A 26,332-nucleotide genomic window follows, 5' to 3' on the forward strand; every position below is an offset into this window, starting at 1 on the left:
CATCTGGAACATCATCAAGCTATTTTTTGTTTAGATTACACTCTACATTTATGTACGCTGTCTTGTCCTGTGCACAGCTCTGCTTGAAGGATCTTATCTTCCAACATCTACATCAACACAGCTGCATCTTTGAGCTTACATTATTGCTATGTTAGCTGGCTTCCAGCACAGCTCAACTGTCATGGACTCTGCTCTGTCTACACAATGGAACATGTAAGCAATGAGGTGCTTATACAAACAGGGCTGAGCTGCGTTTGATGCCTGTTGCTGACATCAGTGATGTGAAACTACAAATGGAGGTCTGTTGATGAATATAACAGAGAAATATCTTCTGACATATGCATCAACAGAGCAGGTTTTGCAGTTTCACATCCCTAATCTGTCACCACAGCCATCAAAAATACAGCTCAGCTCTACTTGTGTTATCTGTGCGGAGCTTGCTCCATTGTGGAGACAGAGCAGAGTGCAGGATTTGTTGATCTTGACTGGAAACTAACTAACAGTTCAACATATGTACCAAATTTGAAAGACAAAAATGGAGGAAATTTCTATTTTATGTCAACTTTCCTAACCTCCCCCAGTCCTTTATAAGTGCCCATGCAGAAATATTACTCCTAGTTAAGCCCACTAACATTCAAACATAGTACGGTACCACTGCCATGTATCCTCGCAGCACCACTAACACAGAGCATAATGTCCCACAGTATAATCCCCCACAGAAAGTATGTCCCCAGAATATGTTCCCTCACACACAATATGATGTTCCCACATATAGTATGATTTCCCCAGACTAAGGATGTCATCCATACACAATATAAGGTCTCCCTCAGTACATTCCCCACACAGTATGATGGCCCCCACAGTGCATTGTACCACACACAGAATGACTCCCTATTAGCCCCAAACTGTATTATGCCCCCAGAGTATATTCCCCACACATACTATGATGCCCCCACAATACATTCTTCCACACACAGTGAATTCCCCACAGTACATAACCCTGCACAATATGATGCCCTCACAGCACACACACAATATGATGCTCCCAGAGTATATTCTACTAGACACATTATGAAGACTCCAGAGCCCTATACACAGAATGATACTCTCTCAGCCTCAACACACAATATGATATTATCACAGTACACTCACCCAATACAGTATGATGCTCCAACAGTACTTCCCCTAGACAGTATAATATCCCCCAAACACAGTGAATCTAATTCTAATTCCTTATTATAATGCACACTACAGTACATTTCCCCACAGGCAGTGTGATGTCCCCCACACAGTATAATGTCTCCACATTCCCTACATACACAATATGTTTCCAAAGTCCCTCACAAAGTATGATGACCTCACGCAGCATAATGCCTCGGCATGATGCAACCCACAGATCTGCCACATAGTATGATTGCCCCTACAGCCCACCACACAGAATGTCTTCACAGTAGCCAACACAGTATAATGCCCAACCGACTTGGCTCACAATCATATACACAGACACAATTCACAGTTACGGGTCTGTAGAGGTCAGCCAGGGCCGTAGTCATGGCTGAGCTTATCAGGCTTTGCATGCCCTGATCTCCCTTTATATATAAATCATGTTTCACTTTCAGCTTACTTGTTTCTCCATACACTGGGCCGTCAGGGTTTTTCCTTGGTTCTCTAGGGTCACCTTTGAACATTTGTGAAATAACAGAGACACAGTCTAGTAGTAACTCATAACACAGAACTTTAGTTTCATAACTTTGCAGCACATCCAGGTTCAACACAGCATTCTCAGCAGATTTCTCATTACACGTCATTACAGATTTCCCCTCACCTCTCTTCTTGTCACACAGCTCGAGATCAGGTCGTACCACACTGTACGTTTTCTCTGTGTCCTCCCTGTCCAGACTCACTGCTACTGGGTTATCCTTCAGCCGTTTCGCCCCGGATCTGAGGGCATCTACCCAGGCTAGAACCTGCCACATGGTGAGCGACCTGCCTGTCTGTCTTGCTGTGTCCACCTTTATAGCTTCCATACTTGAAGCTCAATCTTCTGGAACTCCTGTAGCTGCATCTGTGCTGTTCCCCACACACTGGATGCCTGGGCACTTCCTCGGAATTAACATTACAGGGTCTTATAATTGCCCGGGCCTATAGCCCACCCGAGCTCTATGGGCGCCCTCGCCTTTCTGACTCTAATCAGGAAGCTCCCTTCCTATTACTACAGTGACCCCTCCTACAGTTAACTATCTACAGTGTGGAAATCTATCCTTACTCAACATACTAGGATGCCCCCCATCTATGTGGACAAAAATGGGCATTAAGCTCTCCCTCACACAAATATTAATATAATACATTACAATACATATATATATATATATATATATATATATAATATAATACATTACAATACATATATATATATATATATATATATATATATATATATATATATATAGCAGCCTAGAAAGCTTAAAGGGGTAGACTTTATATCTCTTTACGTTCCCCCTTCCTTTTAGCTTGGTCATCCCCGACCAAATACTGAGCAACTTTAATACTGTACAAATAATACGCCTCGTAGGGAGAAAATGAGGTAGTCCATATAGTTCTATCAGCTCAATATGAGCCAAGTCCACATATTAATAAATAAAAACACAAGCCTGGTTCACAGTCCTCCAGGTGATGTCCATGGTTCACTTTCTCCGGTCCTCCAGAGCCAAACTTAATTACATAGTGACTAGTGATGAGCGAATATACTCGTTACTCGAGATTTCCTGAGCACGCTCGGGTGTCCTCCGAGTATTTTTTAGTGCTCGGAAATTTAGTTTTTATTGCCGCAGCTGAATGATTTACATCTGTTAGCCAGCTTAAGTACATGTGGGGGTGGCCTGGTTGCTAGGGAATCCCCACATGTACTTATGCTGGCTAACAGATGTAAATCATTCAGCTGCGGCAATAAAAACTAAATATCCGAGCACTAAAAAATACTCTGAGGACACCCGAGCGTGCTCGGGAAATCTCGAGTAACGAGTATATTCGCTTATCACTAATAGTGACCCTTCAATTATCAACAGTTCTTAAGGGAAAGGCGTCCTGGTCCCCCCTTCCTTTGAGCAGAGCACTGTTCTCTGCTCGATTGTAGGCCACCTGTACCAGGTCAGTCAGTCCAAGGACCCATTGTTCCTCAACGTCTAAGTCCTGCTTTTCAGCAGAAAGAGTGCAACAGGTGCAACAAAACATAAGTACAACTTAACGTTCTCTCCAGTCTGTATCTGCTGCATTGCTCACTGCTCTGAGAGCACATCTGGGCTCCTTTGCCCGTGAGGATGCAGAAAAGTCCCAGCTAAAATTTATTCAGCCATGGTGCAAAGAGCACAACTTTTCACAGTTCAACGGCATGCATCCTGTGCCCCAGGGTTCCCTGCTTGTGGGTGGACTGAGGAGGACTCTGCAGCCGCAGAGTCCATGGGTTGCCAGGATGCAGCTTAAGCTGCATTAGGAGCAGGTGCAGGTTGAGAAGCTGACCGTTCCAGTCTCGAGCTCGCATAAAGTCCCGAGCCACCACCCTCTGGGCACAATATCATTGCTACCGCATAGTAGCCCTTAGGGCAGTCCTCTTTAATGAAAGAGACCCAGTCCCCTTCGACTAAAAGACTCCTATGCTTCACGGAGGCAGTATTTATAAAGATTCTGTCATCAGTGCCTACCTCCCGTATAAAGCCGTGAACATGTTCGATGTTAGAGTACACTAACTGTCCATAAGAGCGGCACCCGGCCAAAGTGCCCTCTCCATGCTGATGTAGCTGAGTCCAAATCTCCCGCTTGTGCTGCTTCTTTTTGGAAATTACATCCACTATCAATACAGACGGGCCAGGAGTGTGGGATGGGCCCCATACAGCTGTGTCGACCCGTGGAGTGCCCACCTCCATACTTGAGCCCGACATGGGCCTGAACTCCCGATTCTGATGACAGGAGGACAAATCAAGGTGCACACCTCCCGGGATGGAGGACCGCAGGACAGCTCGGCCTGGCAAGGTAGAAGGCTGCGGCAAGGACCAGCCCTCAAGTAGGAGAAGTTTTGTGATTTATTATTTTTTTCAGCAGTGAAAATCACTGATGTAACACTGATGGTAAAAACAGACACACTGACCAAACAATGATGAAAATTGGATCCAAAACACTGATGAATAAAGGTCCGAGTTTTGACGTACAAAGGCCTTAGCCTTTACCTGTTTTAAATAAACACTGGATCCTACCTGCCCTTTACATATGTAGCCTTTTGGCCCAGGAAAGTTAGGTTCCATGGAAATGGTAAGGGTCACATCAAAAGAAAGATCGCCTTGTTGTGGCTGGTGGGCACACATAGACTGGCCAATTGGGCGCTAAGTACGTTAATTTTACAAGTAAATTCTATATAGCAGCAATGCAGGTGTGACAGGAGCGTTCATTACTTCTCAACAACCCATCAATCAAGGCCAATAGGGAGACAGAGGAAGCCAGCCCATCTGTCTAACTGCTTAGAGGCTGCAGAAACTTTTGACCCTTCCATACAACTGTAGTTGACTTCTACCATACAGTCATGGCTGAAAGTGTTGGTACCATTGAAATTGTTCCAGAAAATGAAGTGCTTCTCCCAGGAAAATTATTGTAATTACACAAATTTTGCTATCCACGTTTATTTCCTTTGTGTGTATTGGAACAATACAAAAATACAGAGAAAAAAGAGCAAATTAGACAATTTCACACAAATCTCCAAAAATGGGCAGGACATAGTTGTTGGCACCTTTTCAAAATTGTGGGTATACAACTTTATTTCAAGCATGTGATGCTCACTCAAACTCACCTGTGGCAAGTAACAGGTGTGGGCAATATGAAACTCACACCTGAAACCAGATAAAAAGAGAAGTTGATTTGCATTGTGTGTTTGTGTGTGCCACACTGAGCATGGAAAACACAAAGAGAAAAAGAAAACTTTTAGATTTGAGAACCAAAATTGTTGAAAAATATCAACAATCTCAAAGTTACAAGTCCATCTCCAAAGATCTTGATGTTCCATTGTCCACGAAGCGCAACATAATCAAGAAGTTTACAACCCATGGCACTGTAGATAATCTCCCTGGACTTGGGCAACATACAATAATTGAAGAAAGGTTGCAACCCAGGATAGACAGGATGGTGGATAAGCCGCTCCAATCAAGTTCCAAAGAAATGCAAGCTGTCCTGCGGCTCTGGATGCATCAGTGTCAGCACGAACTATCCATCGATGTTTGAATGAAATTAAACGCTATGACAGGAGATCCAGGAGGACCCCACTGCTGACACAGAGACATAAAAAAGCTACACTGCAGTTTGGCAAAAGGTACTTAAGCCAAAATCCTTCTGGGAAAGTGTCCTGTGGACTGATGAGATAAATATATGTGCAAGACATCATGAAATCTGTAGATTACTAAAGGATTTTGGGTCTCAGTGTGGTGCCCAGTGTCAGAAAGCTGGACGTGCGTCCTAGGTCTTCCAGCAGGACAATGACCACAAACATACTTCAAGAAGCACCCAGAAATAGATGGAAACAAAGCACTGGGGAGTTCTGAAGTGGCCAGCAATGAGTCCGGATCTAAAGACCATTGAACACCTGTGGAGAGATCTTATAATTGCTGTTGGGAGAAGGCATCCTTCAAATATGAGGGACCTGGAGCAGTTTGCAAAAGAAGAGTGGTCCAAAATTCCAGTTGAGAGGCCTCAGAAGCTTGTTCATGGTTATAGGAGTCGATTAATTGAAGTTATTTATTCCAAAGGTTGTGCAACTAAATATTAAGTTGAGGGTGTCAACAATTTTGGCCAATTCTTGTTGTTTTGTGTGAAATTATGTCCAATTTGCTTTTTTCAGCTGTTTTTTTGTGTTGTTCCAATACCCGCAAAGGAAATAAACGTGTATAACAAAACATGTGTAATTGCAATAATTTTCTGGGAGAAATGCTTCATTGTCTAGAACAATTTCAAGGGTGCCAACATGTTCGTAAACTGTGGATATCAGAAAGTGGGTAAAGAGTTTTCTAGAATCTACAAAAATTAGGATAAAGGTAAATGATCTCAGAAAATAACAAAACATCCATTACTAACCTGATTAATCGCCTCTAGCGCCAGTGATTCTGGTTTGGTGCTCCCCCCTGGTCTCTGTTTACCTCCCTACATTGGTCACATGAAATCTGCTCACATGACCACAGCAGCAAATCACACAGACACTAAGGCGGGCAGCACAAGACCACTGAGGCCAGTGATTGGCTGCAACAATCATATAGATGACAAGTATCTACTCCATAGAGTAGAGGTGATTGGAGTGGCAGAAATGACAGCTAATTATTGTAAGTGATATTATTCTTTTCTACCAGTTATTGTTATTGCCTTTAGCGAACATTATGTTGATCCAGTAAAATCTCTTTTAAAGTCTGAAAACATAGTGATATAATTAGAGACCATTTGGGAAATCTGTTGCCTGTTGGTTTGAGTAGAAATAGCATCCTCACAGCTAGCAACATACAAGACTCCAGAGATTATGGATGTTGGGTTTCTATCATGATCTGTTAGCAGACACATTTGTGCATTATAAAACAACAATTCTGTAGCCTCTTTCCTTAGAGCTCTGCATTGGGCTGTACCCCCATTATTGCTCTGGGACATACTGTATATGAATAAATTGACAACGAGGTGTAACTATTCTCCTTGGAAAGTGATTATTCCTACACCCTCCAATCAGTGTAAAACCAAGTAGGGATGCGCCCTACTTACAAGAGGAATAGTAATGCTCAGTTGTCAGGTTATTCACGAATTTCCATAAGGAATAATGGAGAAACTGCAGAATGCAGAGTTCTAACGGTCGTATACACAGTAGATAGCAGCTATCTCTCCTGACTCCTCCATACATATTACTGCTGAGCTGAATGATTGACAGCAATCTTTCCTAACTCCTCTATGCACAGAGAAGCCATGCTCGGCCGGGAGCTCTCTATGAGAAAGCCGCTGCCAGACTTCCCTGATGGTGACATCTTATTAGAACAAAAGGATAGGCAGTCGGAAATCCAACATGCCAGATTCTGATCTCCCACGACACCACATTACATCTGTCGGAAACAGTCAAGAAACCCCCATTTTCCTTAGAATGTTTGTCAAGCCTGCAGATATTGGCGTGTTTAGTCAAGATTAAGCAAATGTGATGAGGCGAGAAAAACTATAAGATACTATCTAGATAGTACTGTTGTCCCATTATGCTACATAAGATCTTCCTCTCAAGGTCGAACTTGTGCTGGCGGTGCGGCTGTGCAGCCAGGTCCATGTTACATATTTGGTGGGAAAGCCCATTGGTTGGTGGGTTATGGAATTCAGTTTTCTCACCGTACGTTACTCTAGATTCAGTCTCAAAGGCAAAAACAAAGATATCCTTAGGCACTTTCTAACAGAAAAAGCTGTTAGGTCAATTAATCCACGTCACTGGAAATCCACAAAAACTCCCACTTTGGTTGAATGGGTGAAAAATATTAAATATTATGAAAATGGAAAACATGATTGCAAATGATAACAATAGACTTGAAGCTTTTCATCACCAATGGAAACGTTGGTTATTATTCAGTGACGGGAATGACCTGGCAATCTGGTCGTCAGTAAATAATACATAAAATAGAATGTCATGGTAGATGTGGTCTCCTCTCAACTGCTGGTTTCAATAATTTGTTTGTTTTTTTTTTTTGTTCCCCCCATCTCTTTCTTTTTCCTCGTTCCTTTCTTCTTTCCATTTCTCTAGCACACACATAATTATTTGGTTCATGTAAGGGCTTATATTGATACCTCATCATCTTGATTACACTTATATTTCAATATTTAATATAACTTAATATTAAGAACCATAATTGTTATCATTGAACATCTTTGGAATGTTCAATTTTCATATCAATATTGCTAAAACCCCGGCAAAAAAATTGGTTGGCGGTCCTTAAGAAACGATGCTCTTTAAGGTCCTCTTTGAAGTCTCCTTGACTAGTAATATCCCAACCAATCCCTATAAGTAGTGGATTTCACAAAAGATTAGACTTGGCCTATGCTTGAGTTGGGTAGTGGCATGGAGAACTGCCATCATCAGTGACCAAGCGAAACTTAACTTTTCAGTCTGAAAAAAATAAAACTTTTTTTTTCAACTTGAAACATTGCAAAGAAAAAAAAAGCTACCACGCTAATCCAACCTTAAAAAGGTTGACTAAAGTAGTCCCTGAGTTGTGCGGAAAGCCATCCGTCCTGCTCCACCGCGGTAATTGTATGCTATCAGCAAGTGTTTATTTAAGAGGATGAGCATAATGAAACGTCAGAAATTGCCCCTCGTCAGCATGTCTGGGATCCAGGATAACAGGATATGCAAAGTGTTATTAAGTATGAGGGAAAGTGGCATGGCTTCGATGGTTTGTGGTATGCCCTTGTATAAACAATGGATGAACCTCCCACCACAATACAACAGGGAGAGACAAGGAGAGCACAAAATGTAACCAAGTTGTGTCTCCACTGAATAAACATTAAAAGGAATACAATGTTTATCCTTCTTTTCCTCTAAAGTCATTACAAAAAGCAGCTCTGTATAATTTCGCCACCCCCCTCGAAAAATAAAAAAGAAAAATAAAAAAAAAAAATCCGGCACAAAATAATAAAGGATTCAGAGACAGTAGATTTAGTCGCCTGGAAAATCCGATGACTGCATCAGTAATCTTTAAGCGCATCAGGTAAAATGTTGATACATTGCAACCGCAAACTATAAATAAATATTTTCTCCTTACCTTCCAGCAAACACTCCGGAACCTGCTGCTTCTCAGCTGCCCATTAATCCCTTTCAGACGGATCGCTGCCAAATAATTGCTGTTTACAAAAAGTTCTTCCCATTCTTTGCTATGGAGGTAAATAACACAGATGTATTAGATTTAAGAAACATATCGCAGGAGCGCTTCTACGTCGCAAGTTGCCAGAATACAAGTTGCATTTCTAAGACTTTTCTTTTTTCTTCAATTTTGAAATTTTTTTTTTTTTTTTCTACAATGATTTTATTCACGCATAGTTTACAAACGCATGGATGTCTTTTTTGGACACATTTCTTCTCGGGATTTAATGAATATGTAGATCGCTATAATTATGCCAGCTACTGAAATTCATAATGCCTATGGAGGCCATTCCATTTTCTCTAAAATGTTGGGACTGCAGTTCAGTGAATAAACAAGAAAAATGAATATTAATAACCGGCACGACCAGATTTCCGCACACAGGCAGGAGAGAAGAAAAGCCCTGGCAGAAATTATCTGAGAGGAACCGGAGCTAATAACTATTAGCTCCTCGATAAAATATTTGCTTTGAAATTGACTTTTTCTTTTTTTTTTTTCTCTAGCCTTAATGATAGACCGGGCTGTTAAACATAATAGAGGACTGCATTACTTAACCGGTAGTGCTATTACCACCGGAACGGCTTACACTTATTTCTACATGAACAGTTTTAAATTTTTAACAGGTGCAGGCATATTTAAATAAAAAAGCATAAAAAAAAAAAAGAAAAAAAGAAAAAAAAAGCCCGACTGTATAAACTGTTAGGGAAGGCAAGCTTGAGCACCTTGCAGTACCTATGGCTGACTAGATAAACAACCTAAATATGCCTCCCAGGCTTAGACACACAAGGGGCCTAACACCTGTGCCTCATTAATATACAAGTAAATCTGCTCTACTGGGAAGCGATTGGAAATTAATTGTCCCAAACCATTTACAGAGTTTGAACAAAAGAATTTCACTTGGCTTCTTCTCCGTCGCTCTGTGAATCAAACGCCATGAACGACACATCATCGGCTCGAGAACAATACGCGGTGACCTGACGAGCGGATGCTTGTTACAATTAGCAGACACAAACAAGGTCATCTTGGAATAACAGAAGAATTGAAGACGTGTTATATTTTTCTTAAAGGATAAGATAGGATTGATTAAAATAAAAAAAATGGTACTAAAATGTAATACCTAAGTAACAACCAGCCCAATAGTGCAAAAACAAGCAACTTTGCAATTTACCTCTTTTATTAATCATCCGCTACATTGTGAAGAACAATTCTGATCTTTCCCCATTGGCAAAGTTACCGGCTGCTACAGCCGATCTCCTAGGCAATGAGTGCAGCGCATGCAAGCTCAAGAGCTTGTAAGCGCTGCTCTAAAGCTTTCCAGATTGTTGGTCCCAGCCAGCTTCAGTTTCCCTGTACTCCTCCGATATTGAGGGGTTCAAAGATGCCTCTGTCTGCAGCATCAGAGAATTCACATTCCAGACCAGCAGCTTAAAGAAGCACTCCTCCTCCCATCAAATACTTTATTCTCATAATATATTGCAGTCATCATATTACATAGCACCGTGTACTTACAATTGCTCATTTTGCCTTTCTACCCAGATAATTCTTCTCTTTTCCATTAGGTCTATGAAATTGCGTGATAAAAACAGACTAGCTGAATCTTTCTAAGTTCTATGTAGACAGGAAGTCTCTTTTCCCTCCATGAGTCATCATTAGAACTACAATTGTACATCACTGAAAAGTGTTAATATTGATAAATATTTTCTGTTTCTTATGCCACCTCTTGGCTGGCTTATTTTACAACAATATCTGTTGCCAAAATAATGGTGCCTGTAATGATTAAATGTGATAAATTAATTTTCAACACTTTTAAGGAACTATGCAAAGAAAATAATATATCTAGTACATAGCATGTATGCCAGAATGTGAAAGCAATCAACTACCAAAAGAGAGACAAATCCTCTTAATACAACTGATATCAAAAACATAAAAAATCTTATCATTTTTGGATTACCTGGGCTTGACATTAATTGATAAAGGTGAATAATTACGGTAGGTCAAAATACATTAAATGGGTATCCAACATACAAAATATTTAAAAATAGCTTTCATTGTTCTGGATTAGCGACATAACGGCTGCCATTGTTGAGTAGTGATGCAAGTCTAGCGGTATACGACCTTGGTGGCCATTAAATGGCTGTAGCGGTCACACTACGTCAGCATGTACGTTAATTAAAAATTGGAGCACTGCAGGAGGGTCCCCGGGTTTTATCGCAGGGGGACAGAATAGGTGAGCAACGCTTTTTATTATTTTATGACACTGACAGCCGTTTCATGAGCAATGATGATCTAAAAATCCCTTTAAATGTTGCTGCTGGGTTACATAACACCCCACAGGACATGCATATTAATGAAACTAAATAAAGATAATTAGGCTGCAGCTAAGAAAATAGTTACCATCAAAATGTTACATTCTTTTTCAACAATTGGCAGATTCCGTTTTTTTATATTGGTGACTGTGGTCAATTGTGGAACATCTGTAAGTCTACGTTCACACTAGCATTCGGCTAGTGTGCGTCGCGCTAGCGTCGGGCGACGCAGCGGCGATGCACGCGTCATGCGCCCCTATGTTTAACATGGGGGACGCATGCGTTTTTGCTTGTTGCGTTTTCCGACACGTGCGTCTTTTTTGACGCTAGCGTCGGACCAAGAAAACGCAACAAGTTGCATTTTTCTTGCGTCCGATTTTCGTCAAAAAACGACGCACGTGTCGAAAAAACGCAGCGTTTTTGCATGCGTTTGCACGCGTTTTTCGGTGCGTTGTGCATCGCGTCGCCGACGCAGCGGCGCACAACGCTAGTGTGAACGTAGCCTAACTTGTTATTCTGGCTGTTATCTTCTAAAACATATGAGTTTGCTCTGATCATTAAAGGATATTATTTACTTTCCACCTACATCCATACAATTCCAAATCTTTATCAAGCAACACTTGCTCCCATTTCAATAACACTGTTCGGTATTTAATTTCTCTTATTAGAGGGAACGAAAAATGAGTCATCATCCGAACGCTATGCTCTTGATATCAATGAACAGTAAGTTTTCTATTTATTTTATCAACAGCCAATTGAAATATGCTGCTGACTGTATCTGAACTTTAAAGGGAACCTGTCAGCTGATACATGCTGCCCGATCTACGGACAGTATGCATCAGATGCAGGCTGCATGATTTCCGCTATATATGTTTGACTCTGAAACTGAACCACACAGGAGACTAGTTGGACAGGCCGGCCTCTAGTAGCTTTTCCTCGCGCATTGCCAGAGAATGAAAGGGAGAAACCTGTCACTCAAAGGTCCGCCTAGTCTCCCATATTGTTTGGTCCCTGGAAGCATTAAAGTACTTTTACAGCATTTAGTACCTTCCTAACAAATGTCATATCCGTCAAAGCTATAAAAAAAATCAAGTCTGTAGTGCTTCATATAAGTATGCACATTTTTCCATGTAATGATTGACAGCCTGCTCTCCGGAGCTGCATGTCTCACAGTGGTAATGCCCGTTTTCCTTTCTAATAAGCTCTGGAGGAGGATTCTCATGAAGATCTGTGTTCCATCCATAGATCTTAACAGCTCATTTACATATTAAGAAAAACATGGGTTTCTATGGAATAATACAACAGATTGCAAATATCAAGGCATCATTTTATTAAATTTCTATTACCTAGACTCTCATCTAGACAGTCTAGGAGGGATCATCCTACTGACAGATTGCCTTTAAGATAAATTTTGGAAGTAGTTTGTCTACTGAAAAACATTGAACTTGTTGCAAAGAGGTCTATTCGAGGGAGACTGGACACTAACTGATGAAAGACCTTTAGAGATAGTGACCCTTTGCCCAGATCCAAACTTTGATCACTCAACAAGTCCAAGATTAACTGCAGAAAGAGAGAGTGCCTAATCTCCGCCCAACAGAAAAACTCTGCTTGCAAAAGACTAAAGCAGATAGTGATTTTTCCACCTTGGTGACAAAATAAAACTACTGCTGGTTTATTGTCTATGTAAATTAGAACATGATGTCTTTGGATCAAGTGCTGGTATTTCTGAAAGGACTTCCACATTTTTAGACGCTCTCTGTAGCTTGAGGATTTAAGATTCACATGATGGGACCATCTTCCCTACAGATTTATCTGCATGGAACGTGCTCCTCAGTTCCACCAGCTTAAGAGGGTAGTGATGGGATAAAGCTGATCCAGAATCCAAGGAACCTTTCTGTACAAATTTCAAGAGCCACCAAATTGGAAAGAATTTGATCTTGGCTGGCATGAAAATCCTTCTATCTAGGGGACTATCAATCTCTTCCATTTGGAAAGGAAGAATTTTTCAGTAGTTGAAGAGGTGTTGTATGAAATTGGTCCCAAAGGGTTTCAGGTCAAGTGCTGAGATTCTGAAGTCTTCCAAATTTCTAGATTTTTCTTGTAGTTTAAAAATTAAATAGACATATAATCAAACCATTTCCTTTGCAGAGTTATCTGTACGAAATGTGCTTCCTAGCCCCACCTGTTCAGGTCAGTAGTGATAGGAAAGACCTGATCAAGAAGCCAAGGACTTGACTTCGGCCAGCATGAAAATCCTTCTTTCCTTTCAGTAAGACTGAATTCTGTTCCAGTTGGAAAAAATGAATTTTTCAAAACGTTGTATGAAATTCAGCCCATACTACGGCAGATATTCAGGATGTCATGGGGCCCACAATTTACGACATATTCCAAACTGAGAAGGAGCAACAAAAAACAAAAACATTTTTATTTGATTTTTCATCGACAAAACTTTGGGTTCTGGAAGAAAAGAGGTTTGTTCTTAGGAGTCTCAGAAAAATCCCAAGAAGACCTTCTTGGAGTGAGGTCTCACATTTCACAGTTGATTATCCCGCAGAAGGCTACAAGAATGACTACTGTTGCCTGAATGTATTTTAGCACCTTGTCCCTGGGAACTGTTGAGACTGAGGCTGCATAGGAAGATGATATTAAGCATTCTCCAAGTCTATGGTCGACATTATGAAATATTTCTTCATTAAATTGATTGCTGATGTGATTGCTTCCATCTTTAAGATTCTGCAGATTACAAATTTGTTTATTCGCTTCAGGTTATTGATCACACCAAATTTCCCATTTCTTTATCTTATTAAGAAATGTTTTAAGTACTTTTATCCTGTCTCTCTATTGGCACAAGATAAATAGCACCCAAATGAACTATCCCTCAAACTACATATAAAAGATAGTAAAAATCTATTGAAGATAATATTGTGATAACAAATCTGTAAGGGGAAGTCTATGAGATAATCCTATTTAATGATGGTCTCTGGGTGAAAAGCTCCTACTGGTCAAAAAAAAATTAAAGTCACCAACTCACACAACTGACATAATTGTTTGGAGGGGGAAAAATCTTTCCTATTGGGATTTAAGAGGAAATTCTTTCCTTTCTCCTTGAGCCTGCTCATTTTATCCTTGGACTTCTGATCTTTTTGAGCACAGCATCTAGGCCTCCCCAAAAACTGTCTTTTTCCTGGAACTTGTCCTATGGCAAACCTTTTCTATGGTCAGAGGCCTTCTCCAAAATTGTAACTAGATTTGCACCAAAAAATAATTGCTGATGTAGAGACACAATAGGTTATTCTGAAGCCACAGTTATACTGTCTCATTCAAATGTACATTTTTCAGTCGGTATGTTGTCCTTATGCGCAGTAAACAATATACTGCCCAATATTAACCTAGGTGCATGTATACACATGCAATTTTCCACACAGAGGAATGGTCCAAGTAAAAAAAAAAACCTGAAGTCTGGTCCATTTTGCAAAGCAGACGAGTACATGTAAAAACAGGCCTCTGCTGCACCCATTAGTGTTGTGGATGTGACTAGCCTGATTTTAACAATTGTCTGAATCTTACTTAAGTTAGTAGTTATCTTGTATGGAGAAGAACATATATGTTAAAACTATAGCACCTTTTTGACTTTCCTGACCTACAATGAGCAGACAAAAGGAACTGCTAACAAAGACATTAAAAAAAACAAACAAAAGAAAAACAGTCATTGCATGTTCCTTGAAATGGGTTGTCTGGTTAGGCTACGAGTCTGCAGTCAAACTATGTCACCACAGACTTCTGGAACCTCACATCGCACTCTGTACGCTGTGAAGACTGTCCGGTGCTGGGAGCAGGAGCAGCAGGCACGTGACTGTGATCTTGATACATACAGTCACATGCAAACTAGATGGGCGCGGCCTCGCTCAATGCAAGTGTTTTGAGAGAGGCCAGACATGAAATGAAGACAACTAACATATTTTACCATAAAATTATACTGGTCAGTTACTATGTTATACTGATTACGGTAACGTAAATCAAACCCTTTAATAAAGAAGGGGTGTCTATTTTAGGGGTCAAAGCAGCTAGAAAGAGTATCTATTACTCTTAGGAAGATACAGCACATAGATATATTATAAAAGACAGTCAAGTTAATTTCAACAGGCATCATGTAATACTTGATTTTGCCTGTGGGGGCAGTGCAGGGAAATTAAACACTTGTAGCCAGACTCCCTTACAGATTACTGCTGACCTCTTGGAATACAAGCAGTGGGACTGCCTGTGATGAGCTTCCTTTTACTCTGTGGCTAAATGACAACTCTAGTCATGACTCAGGTACTCTCCTACTACATTGCAGTGAAAGTAAATAGAAACACATTGCGACCTGCAAAATCCAATCTCAGTGACAAGTCACTCACCAAAAATTCCAACTGGTTCCGATTTACCTGTTGAGATTGCGGAGAATTGCGGGCCACAAAGCGACGTCATTCATTTGTACTACACTAGAATATAACAGCAGCATACAGCAATCTTTGGCAACACAACAGGTGTCATGGAAAAAGTAGCTGTGCAGCCCCAACCTTGGTGAACCTCATACCTGTCCTGAACTTAAGGTCTTTATGAACACATTATAAACATTTATCTTAATATTTTCTTAATAGAAAATAATCAAACTTTAATAAATTTACACAGATAGTATTTACGATAAACTATATAAACTGCAATTACTTTTTTTATGAGAGACGAGCTCTGTACCAAGGACAATCCATGAGCAGGTCCAACATACAGATCTTAACCCCTTTACCCCCAAGGGTGGTTTGCACGTTAATGACCAGGCCAATTTTTACAATTCTGACCACTGTCCCTTTATGAGGTTATAACTCCGAAACGCTTCAACGGATCCTGGTGATTCTGACATTGTTTTCTCGTGACATATTGTACTTCATGATAGTGGTAAAATTTCTTTGATAGTACCTGCGTTTATTTGTGAAAAAAACGGAAATTTGGCGAAAATTTTGAAAATTTCGCAATTTTCAAACTTTGAATTTTTATGCAATTAAATCACAGAGATATGTCACACAAAATACTTAATAAGTAACATTTCCCACATGTCTCCTTTACATCAGCATAATTTTGGAACCAATTTTTTTTTTTGTTAGGGAGTTATAAGGGTTAAAAGTTGACCAGCAATTTCTCATTTTTACAACACCATTTTTTTTTAGGGACCACGTCTCATTTGAAGTCATTTTGAGGGGTCTATATGATAGAAAATGCCCAAGTGTGACACCATTCTAAAAACTGCACCCCTCAAGGTGCTCAAAACCACATTCAAGAAGTTTATTAACCCTTCAGGTGTTTAATAGGAATTTTTGGAATGTTTAAATAAAAATGAACATTTAACTTTTTTACACAAAAAATTTACTTCAGCTCCAATTTGTTTTATTTTACCAAGGGTAACAGGAGAAATTGGACCCAAAAAGTTGTTGTCCAATTTGTCCTGAGTACGCTGATACCCCATATGTGGCAGTAAACCACTGTTTGGGCGCATGGGAGAGCTCGGAAGGGAAGGAGCGCTATTTGACTTTTCAATGCAAACTTGACAGGAATTGAGATGGGACGCCATGTTGCGTTTGGAGAGCCACTGATGTGCCTAAACATTGAAACCCCCCACAAGTGACACCATTTTGGAAAGTAGACCCCCTAAGGAACTTATCTGGATGTGTGGTGAGCACTTTGACCCACCAAGTGCTTCACAGAAGTTTATAATGCAGAACCGTAAAAATAAAAAATCATATTTTTTCACAAAAATTATATTTTTGCCCCCAATTTTTTATTTTTCCAAGGGTAAGAGAAGAAATTGGACCTCAAAAGTTGTTGTCCAATTTGTCCTGAGTACGCTGATACCCCATATGTGGCAGTAAACCACTGTTTGGGCGCATGGGAGAGCTCGGAAGGGAAGGAGCGCAGTTTGACTTTTCAATGCAAAATTGACAGAAATTGAGATGGGACGCCATGTTGCGTTTGGAGAGCCACTGATGTGCCTAAACATTGAAACCCCCCACAAGTGACACCATTTTGGAAAGTAGACCCCCTAAGGAACTTATCTAGAGGTGTGGTGAGCACTTTGACCCACCAAGTGCTTCACAGAAGTTTATAATGCAGAACCGTAAAAATAAAAAATCATATTTTTTCACAAAAATTATATTTTTGCCCCCAATTTTTTATTTTTCCAAGGGTAAGAGAAGAAATTGGACCTCAAAAGTTGTTGTCCAATTTGTCCCGAGTACGCTGATACCCCATATGTGGCAGTAAACCACTGTTTGGGCGCATGGGAGAGCTCGGAAGGGAAGGAGCGCCGTTTGACTTTTCAATGCAAAATTGACAGGAATTGAGATGGGACGCCATGTTGCGTTTGGAGAGCCACTGATGTGCCTAAACATTGAAACCCCCCACAAGTGACACCATTTTGGAAAGTAGACCCCCTAAGGAACTTATCTAGAGGTGTGGTGAGCACTTTGACCCACCAAGTGCTTCACAGAAGTTTATAATGCAGAACCGTAAAAATAAAAAATCATATTTTTTCACAAAAATTATATTTTTGCCCCCAATTTTTTATTTTTCCAAGGGTAAGAGAAGAAATTGGACCTCAAAAGTTGTTGTCCAATTTGTCCCGAGTACGCTGATACCCCATATGTGGCAGTAAACCACTGTTTGGGCGCATGGGAGAGCTCGGAAGGGAAGGAGCGCCGTTTGACTTTTCAATGCAAAATTGACAGGAATTGAGATGGGACGCCATGTTGCGTTTGGAGAGCCACTGATGTGCCTAAACATTGAAACCCCCCACAAGTGACACCATTTTGGAAAGTAGACCCCCTAAGGAACTTATCTGGATGTGTGGTGAGCACTTTGACCCACCAAGGGCTTCACAGAAGTTTATAATGCAGAGCCATAAAAATAAAACAAAATTTTTTTCCCACAAAAATTATTTTTTAGCCCCCAGTTTTGTATTTTCCCTAGGGTAAGAGGAGAAATTGGACCACAAAAGTTGTTGTCCAATTTGTCCTGAGTACGCTGATACCCCATATGTGGGGGGGAACCACCGTTTGGGCGCATGGGAGGGTTCGGAAGGGAAGGAGCGCCATTTGGAATGCAGACTTAGATGGAATGGTCTGCAGGCGTCACATTGCGTTTGCAGAGCCCCTAATGTACCTAAACAGTAGAAACCCCCCACAAGTGACACCATTTTGGAAAGTAGACCCCCTAAGGAACTCATCTTGATGTGTTGTGAGAGCTTTGAACCCCCAAGTATTTCACTACAGTTTATAACGCAGAGCCATGCAAATAAAAAATATTTTTTTTTCCACAAAAATTATATTTTAGCCCCCAGTTTTGTATTTTTCCAAGGTTAGCAGGAGAAATTGGACCCTAAATGTTGTTGTCCAATTTGTCCTGAGTACGCTGATACCCGATATGTGGGGGGGAACCACCGTTTGGGCGCATGGGAGGGCTCGGAAGGGAAGGAGCATCATTTGGAATGCAGACTTAGATGGATTGGTCTGCAGGCGTCACATTGCGTTTGCAGAGCCCCTAATGTACCTAAACAGTAGAAACCCCCCACAAGTGACCCCATATTGGAAACTAGACCCCTCAATGAACTTATCTAGATGTGTTGTGAGAACTTTGAACCCCCAAGTGTTTCACTACAGTTTATAACGCAGAGCCGTGAAAATAAAAAATCTTTTTGTTTTCCCACAAAAATTATTTTTTAGCCCCCAGTTTTGTATTTTCCCAAGGGTAACAGGAGAAATTGGTCCACAAAAGTTGTTGTCCAATTTGTCCTGAGTACGCTGATACCCGATATGTGGGGGGGAACCACCGTTTGGGCGCATGGGAGGGCTCGGAAGGGAAGGAGCATCATTTGGAATGCAGACTTAGATGGATTGGTCTGCAGGCGTCACATTGCGTTTGCAGAGCCCCTAATGTACCTAAACAGTAGAAACCCCCCACAAGTGACCCCATATTGGAAACTAGACCCCTCAATGAACTTATCTAGATGTGTTGTGAGAACTTTGAACCCCCAAGTGTTTCACTACAGTTTATAACGCAGAGCCGTGAAAATAAAAAATCTTTTTGTTTTCCCACAAAAATTATTTTTTAGCCCCCAGTTTTGTATTTTCCCAAGGGTAACAGGAGAAATTGGTCCACAAAAGTTGTTGTCCAATTTGTCCTGAGTACGCTGATACCCCATATGTTGGGGTAAACCCCTGTTTGGGCACACAGGAGAGCTCGGAAGGGAAGGAGCACTGTTTTACTTTTTCAACGCAGAATTGGCTGGAATTGAGATCGGACGCCATGTCGTGTTTGGAGAGCCCCTGATGTGCCGAAACAGTGGAAACCCCCCAATTATAACTGAAACCCTAATCTAAACACACCCCTAACCCTAATTCCAACGGTAACCCTAACCACACCTCTAACCCTGACACACCCCTAACCCTAATCCCAACCCTATTCCCAACTGTAAATGTAATCTAAACCCTAACCCTAACTTTAGCCCCAACCCTAACTGTAGCCCCAACCCTAACCCTAACCCTAATCCTAGCCCTAACCCTAGCCCTAACCCTAACCCTAGCCCTAACCCTAGCCCTAACCCTAGCCCTAACCCTAGCCCTAGCCCTAACCCTAGCCCTAACCCTAGCCCTAACCCTAGCCCTAACCCTAACCCTAGCCCTAACCCTAGCCCTAACCCTAGCCCTAACCCTAGCCCTAGCCCTAGCCCTAACCCTAGCCCTAACCCTAGCCCTAATGGGAAAATGGAAATAAATACATTTTTTTTTATTTTTCCCTAACTAAGGGGGTGATGAAGGGGGGTTTGATTTACTTTTATAGCGAGTTTTTTAGCGGATTTTTATGATTGGCAGCCGTCACACACTGAAAGACCCTTTTTATTGCAAAAAATATTTTTTGCAATACCACATTTTGAGAGCTATAATTTTTCCATATTTTGGTCCACAGAGTCATGTGAGGTCTTGTTTTTTGCGGGACGAGTTGACGTTTTTATTGAAAACATTTTTGGGCACGTGACATTTTTTTATCGCTTTTTATTCCGATTTTTGTGAGGAAGAATGACCAAAAGCCAGCTATTCATGAATTTCTATTGGGGGAGGCGTTTATACCGTTCCGCGTTTGGTAAAATTGATAAATCAGTTTTATTCTTCGGGTCAGTACGATTACAGCGATACCTCATTTATATCATTTTTTTATGGTTTGGTGCTTTTATACGATAAAAACTATTTTACAGAAAAAATAATTATTTTTGCATCGCTTTATTCTCAGGACTATAACTTTTTTATTTTTTTGCTGATGATGCTGTATGGCGGCTCTTTTTTTGCGGGACAATATGACGCTTTCAGCGGTACCATGGTTATTTATATCTGTCCTTTTGATCGCGTGTTATTCCACTTTTTGTTCGGCGGTATGATAATAAAGCGTTGTTTTTTGCCTCGTTTTTTTTTTTTTTTTCTTACGGTGTTTACTGAAGGGGTTAACTAGTGGGCCAGTTTTATAGGTCGGGCCGTTACGGACGCGGCGATACTAAATATGTGTACTTTTATTGGTTTTTTTTTTTTATTTAGATGAAGAAATGTATTTATGGGAATAATATTTTTTTTTTTTTTTCATTATTTTGGAATATTTTTTTTTATTTTTTTTACACATTTGGAAATTTTTTTTTTTACTTTTTTACTTTGTCCCAGGGGGGGACATCACAGATCAGTGATCTGACAGTTTGCACAGCACTCTGTCAGATCACTGATCTGATAGGAGTGCAGGCTGCTTCACAGTGCCTGCTCTGAGCAGGCTCTGTGAAGCCACCTCCCTCCCTGCAGGACCCGGATCCGCGGCCATCTTGGATCCGGGGCTCGAGCAGGGAGGGAGGTGAGGAGACCCTCGCAGCAACGCGATCACATCGCGTTGCTGCGGGGGGCTCAGGGAAGCCCGCAGGGAGCCCCCTCCCTGCGCGGTGCTTCCCTGTACCGCCGGCACATCGCGATCATCTTTGATCGCGGTGTGCCAGGGGTTAATGTGCCGGGGGCGGTCCGTGACCGCTCCTGGCACATAGTGCCGGATGTCAGCTGCGATAAGCAGCTGACACCCGGCCGCGATCGGCCGCGCTCCCCCCGTGAGCGCGGCCGATCGGCTATGACGTACTATCCCGTCCAGGGTCAGATAAGCCCAGGGCACCTCGACGGGATAGTACGTCTAAGGTCACAGAGGGGTTAAAAGAGTAAAGGGCACTGTGCATAGAGAAAAGCCACAGGGTAGACTATGCTGGATCATCCCAGTAACTGTGTTGGTAAGGGCACGGGTAATGTTCCTGCACACATGCTTTTTAATTCCAAGCCCTGGGATAGGGCCAGCTGAACACTGTGCTGGGACAAGGATTTGGAAGTGTATGTTGATGGTGCCTCAGACTGTGCAAGGACAGGTGCAGAAGTGGTGTTCCGTGATTTAAATCTGAAGCATGCCAATGCTTTCAGTGGTTTTGAACCAGTCTAATGAAAATCTGTAAAAACATGAAAAAAGCCATATTTTAAGCAGCATTCTTCCTGCAAAAATATGCAGAAATTATGCAAAAATGTCTCATTCACCAGTGATTCTCAGTCTGGATGGTCACATCTTGGCACCGTCCAGGTTGAAAACGGTTTCCCTCCCATACATGGATTACGGCGTAGGACAGAACGATGGAGAGGGTGAGGGATATTATTGTTTTTTATTTTTGTTTTCTTACAGGAGAATGAGGGCTTCGATGGAATTAGGCATTAGGTGAGTATAACTGCGTTTGACAGTTGGTAATTAGATATGACATTATTAGGTTAGGATTCTATTAAAATTGAGATTTTCCCTTTCCTCATTTTTTATTTTACCTCTTTTTTCTATTTTATCCCCTTTTTCTTCCTCCCTCCCTTTTTAATGTTTTTGAGACCTATTTCTACTTCACACTTCATATATACACGTATATATCGACATATTACTATCTAATTCCTTTTTCTTTGTGCTCTTTACAGCAGGCAGGCTCGGATCCACGTTAGTTACGCATGTGCTGTCATGTATTAGGTGACTCGGCTCTTTCCGGCATCACTCGGCGCTCCACGAACATTTGCGCCTGCGCACTTGGCACATGAACTCCCCAATCACCCGGAAGTCTTTTTCTCACCACGGTCCGACGGCATGTATATAAGCACATTCATGCGGTCCTCCCTTACCGCATTACGGACCTCAATCCCCGAATATCCTCTTACCATAAGGTATGACACATGCTTTTGGAGTTTCCTTTTGTCTGTGCACTGACCCGATACCACTGTTTGGGCCTATTGATTCTTATGGTTCTGCCTCTGCTCTTATAATCATCCTTTTATTTAGTGTACAAGTGGTATGTGTATATATGTTCTTTATGTATACAAAAGGCATATTTCATCTTATTTTGTCTCACTCAATAGTATCCCCCAGGACCTATGCGATTCCATATTGAAACTATTATAGTACATGCCATATACTGTCTGGCGGATAATGTGCAAATGTTTTTGACAGATATGTCTGGCATGCAGTCTTTTGTATAGGTATCTCTCTGCCATGTATGATTTTCATATATGTATATAGTTGGATACACACTGCGATATATAAGTGTGTATACATTTGGACGTTCTATACCCTGAGGGTCATCAGGGCTAATTATGGTATTTATATTATATTTTTTTCCTTTTTTTTTTCGTTTATACTCTATTACTTTTTTGTTTATATGATATGTGCATTTAGATATTAATTCAGAATTGTTATTATTGCAGATACAGGTAGTTCTTATTAAAAGCTCACAACGAGCCGAAGCATTAAAATTAATACCTGATACACTCATCTTATTTTTGTCACTATATGCGGAATTGGTTTTTGAGAAAAAAAGAGGAAACTCAGAAGATCATAAATAAACTTTTTTATTCACCTGGAACTGTTTTCATGTGCCGGAGTTCTTTTTCTGATATGTACAATTTTCATAGTCAAGAAAATACAGAAAGAAAAATCTTTAAATGAGAAGGTGTGTCCAAACTTTTGGTCTGTACTGGGTTGCAGGGTCGGCGGGTGAGGGCGCTGAGGCATACTTACCTAGTCCCAGCGATCCTGGCGCTGTCCCTGCCGTCCCACGGTCTTCGGTGCTGCAGTTCTTCCCCTCTTCAGCGGTCACGTGGGACCGCTCATTAGAAAAATGAATAGGCGGCTCCACCTCCCATAGGGGTGGAGCCGCGTATTCATTTCTCTAATCAGCGGTAACGGTGACCGCTGATAGAGAAAGAAGCTGCGGCACCGAAGACCAGCTGTGACAGGCAGAGTGAGCGTCAGGATCGCTGGGACTAGGTAAGTATGTAATATTCACCTGTCCGCGTTCCAGCCGCCGGGCGCCGCTCCATCTTCCCGGCGTCTGCGCTCTGACTGTTCAGGTCAGAGGGCGCGATGACGCATATATAGTCAATAAGTTCTCCCAGTTTTTTGTGGCAAAATTAGGGGGTCGGCTTATACTCGGGTCGGCTTATACTCGAGTATACACGGTATGTGTGTATATATATATATATATATATATATATATATATATATATATATATATCACACACACAGTACAGACCAAAAGTTTGGACACACCTTCTCATTTAAAGATTTTTCTGTATTTTCATGACTATGAAAATTGCACATTCGCACGGAAGGCATCAAAACTATGAATTAACACATGTGGAATTATATACTTAACAAAAAAGTGTGAAACAACTGAAATTATGTCTTATATTCTAGGTTCTTCAAAGTAGCTACCTTTTGCTTTGATGACTGCTTTGCACACTCTTGGCATTCTCTTGATGAGCTTCAAGAGGTAGTCACCGGGAATGGTCTTCCAACAATCTTGAAGGAGTTCCCAGAGATGCTTGTCTGGCAGTTATTGGCCCTCTTGCCTTCACTCTGCAGTCCAGCTCACCCCAAACCATCTCGATTGGGTTCAGGTCTGGTGACTGTGGAGGCCAGGTCATTTGGCGTAGCACCCCATCACTCTCCTACTTGGTCAAATAGCCCTTACACAGCCTGGAGGTGTGTTTGGGGTCATTGTCCTGTTGAAAAATAAATGATGGTCCAACTAAACGCAAACCGGATGGAATAGCATGCCGCTGCAAGATGCTGTGGTAGCCATGCTGGTTCAGTATGCCTTCAATTTTGAATAAATCCATAACAGTGTCACCAGCAAAGCCTCCCCACACCATCACACCTCCTCCATGCTTCATGGTGGGAACCAGGCATGTAGAGTCCATTTGTTCACCTTTTCTGCGTCGCACAAAGACATGGTGGTTGGAACCAAAGATCTCAAATTTGGACTCATCAGACCAAAGCACAGATTTCCACTGGTCTAATGTCCATTCCTTGTGTTCTTTAGCCCAAATAAGTCTCTTCTGCTTGTTGCCTGTCCTTAGCAGTGGTTTCCTAGCAGCTATTTTACCATGAAGGTCTGCTGCACAAAGTCTCCTCTTAACAGTTGTTGTAGAGATGTGTCTGCTGCTAGAACTCTGTGTGGCATTGATCTGGTCTCTAATCTGAACTGCTGTTAACCTGCGATTTCTGAGGCTGGTGACTCGGCTAAACTTATCCTCAGAAGCAGAGGTGACTCTTGGTCTTCCTTTCCTGGGGCGTTCCTCATGTGAGCCAGTTTCTTTGTAGCGCTTGATGGCTTTTGCAACTGCACTTGGGGACACTTTCAAAGGTCTCCCAATTTTTCAGACTGACTGACTTTCATTTCTTAAAGTAAGAACACAACTGTGCTCAACACAACTGATGGTCCCAACCCCATTTATAAGGCAAGAAATTCCACTTATTAAACCTGACAGGGCACACTTGTGAAGTCAAAACCATTCCCAATGACTACCTCTTGAAGCTCATCAAGAGAATGCCAAGAGTGTGCAAAGCAGTCATCAAAGCAAAAGGTGGCTAATTTAAAGAACCTAGAATATAAGACATATTTTCAGTTGTTTCACACTTTTTTGTTAAGTATATGATTCCATATGCGTTAATTCATAGTTTTGATGCCTTCAGTGTGAATGTACAATTTTCATAGTCATGAAAATACAGAAAAATCTTTAAATGAGAAGGTGTGTCCAAACGTTTGGTCTGTACTGTATGTATATATAGAAGTGTCATTTTTTAATCAACTGACAAAAAGCAAACTGAACGAACAAAAGATTAATCTAAATCCAACCAGTATTTGGCGAGACCATTCTTTGCCTTCAAAACCGGAATACAGCATCAACTCCTCTAGGTACTTACACATAATAATACACATAAAAGGACCTTACAGGAAGGTTGTTCCAAACATCTTGGAAAATTAACCACCAAATAATAGTCCATCATGCATTACCATCAGGGATGTGTTTGATTATCTTTCAATCTATTCTTCAGCTAAACAACAACCCGAAATATACAGCCAGAAAGAACTATTTTCATGTAAAGAAGACCACAGAGTCCTGGAAGAGATGATATGGCATCTACAGAGCCCTAATCCTAAGACCATCAACTGTGTGTAGAATTACACGGTGAGACAGAGGATGTGTGCAAGCCTACATCAACAGAAGTTTAGTCTAAGAAGAGGTTTCGCAGGTACCCAGTCAGATGAAGACATTTATTCTCTTCTTTATATGAGTTGGTAACTCTAGGTAAAGCACCTGTTCACACTTATTCTATGTTTGGATGTGACGGTCAGTTTTTTGAAATTTGTATTCTTTATCCTTCTGACTGAGCACTCCGCCTCCTAGCCACAGGTGTTTTAATCGTAGCAGGTCCATTACCCCTCCACAGAGAGAGAGAAATTGAGTCTAAGAAGAGGTTTCGCAGGTACCCATTCAGATGAAGACGTTTATTCTCAGCGAGGAAAGGCAAGTGTAGAACCTGGTATAAGAGAGATGCCCTAATGTGGCTACCAGGTACACATAAATTGGCCAATTTATGCGCTTAACGCTCTCATTTTTTCATATTTCTAGTGCAGTAATGCAGTTCAATTTTCATGTTTCAGGTTCGCATGTTTTAGCGCCGCAGTGTGCTGCCTTATTTATTTGACTTTACATCAACAGAAGATCT

The 26,332-nt window shown here is 41.2% G+C and overlaps 1 protein-coding gene across 5 annotated transcripts in view; it reads right to left on the reverse strand.

The window, feature by feature from the left end:
* Positions 1-26,332, reverse strand: part of TBC1D5 (TBC1 domain family member 5) — an 811,132-nt gene that overhangs the window by 343,186 nt on the left and 441,614 nt on the right. For all 5 annotated transcript variants that reach the window (XM_069729958.1, XM_069729963.1, XM_069729960.1 and 2 more), the window contains one exon: positions 8,802-8,910. In XM_069729958.1, the coding sequence (XP_069586059.1) occupies positions 8,802-8,910 (109 nt within the window). The remainder of the gene's footprint in view (positions 1-8,801; positions 8,911-26,332) is intronic.

Source organism: Ranitomeya imitator, chromosome 6, assembly GCF_032444005.1.
Source record: "Ranitomeya imitator isolate aRanImi1 chromosome 6, aRanImi1.pri, whole genome shotgun sequence".
Taxonomy (NCBI): Eukaryota; Metazoa; Chordata; class Amphibia; order Anura; family Dendrobatidae; genus Ranitomeya; species Ranitomeya imitator.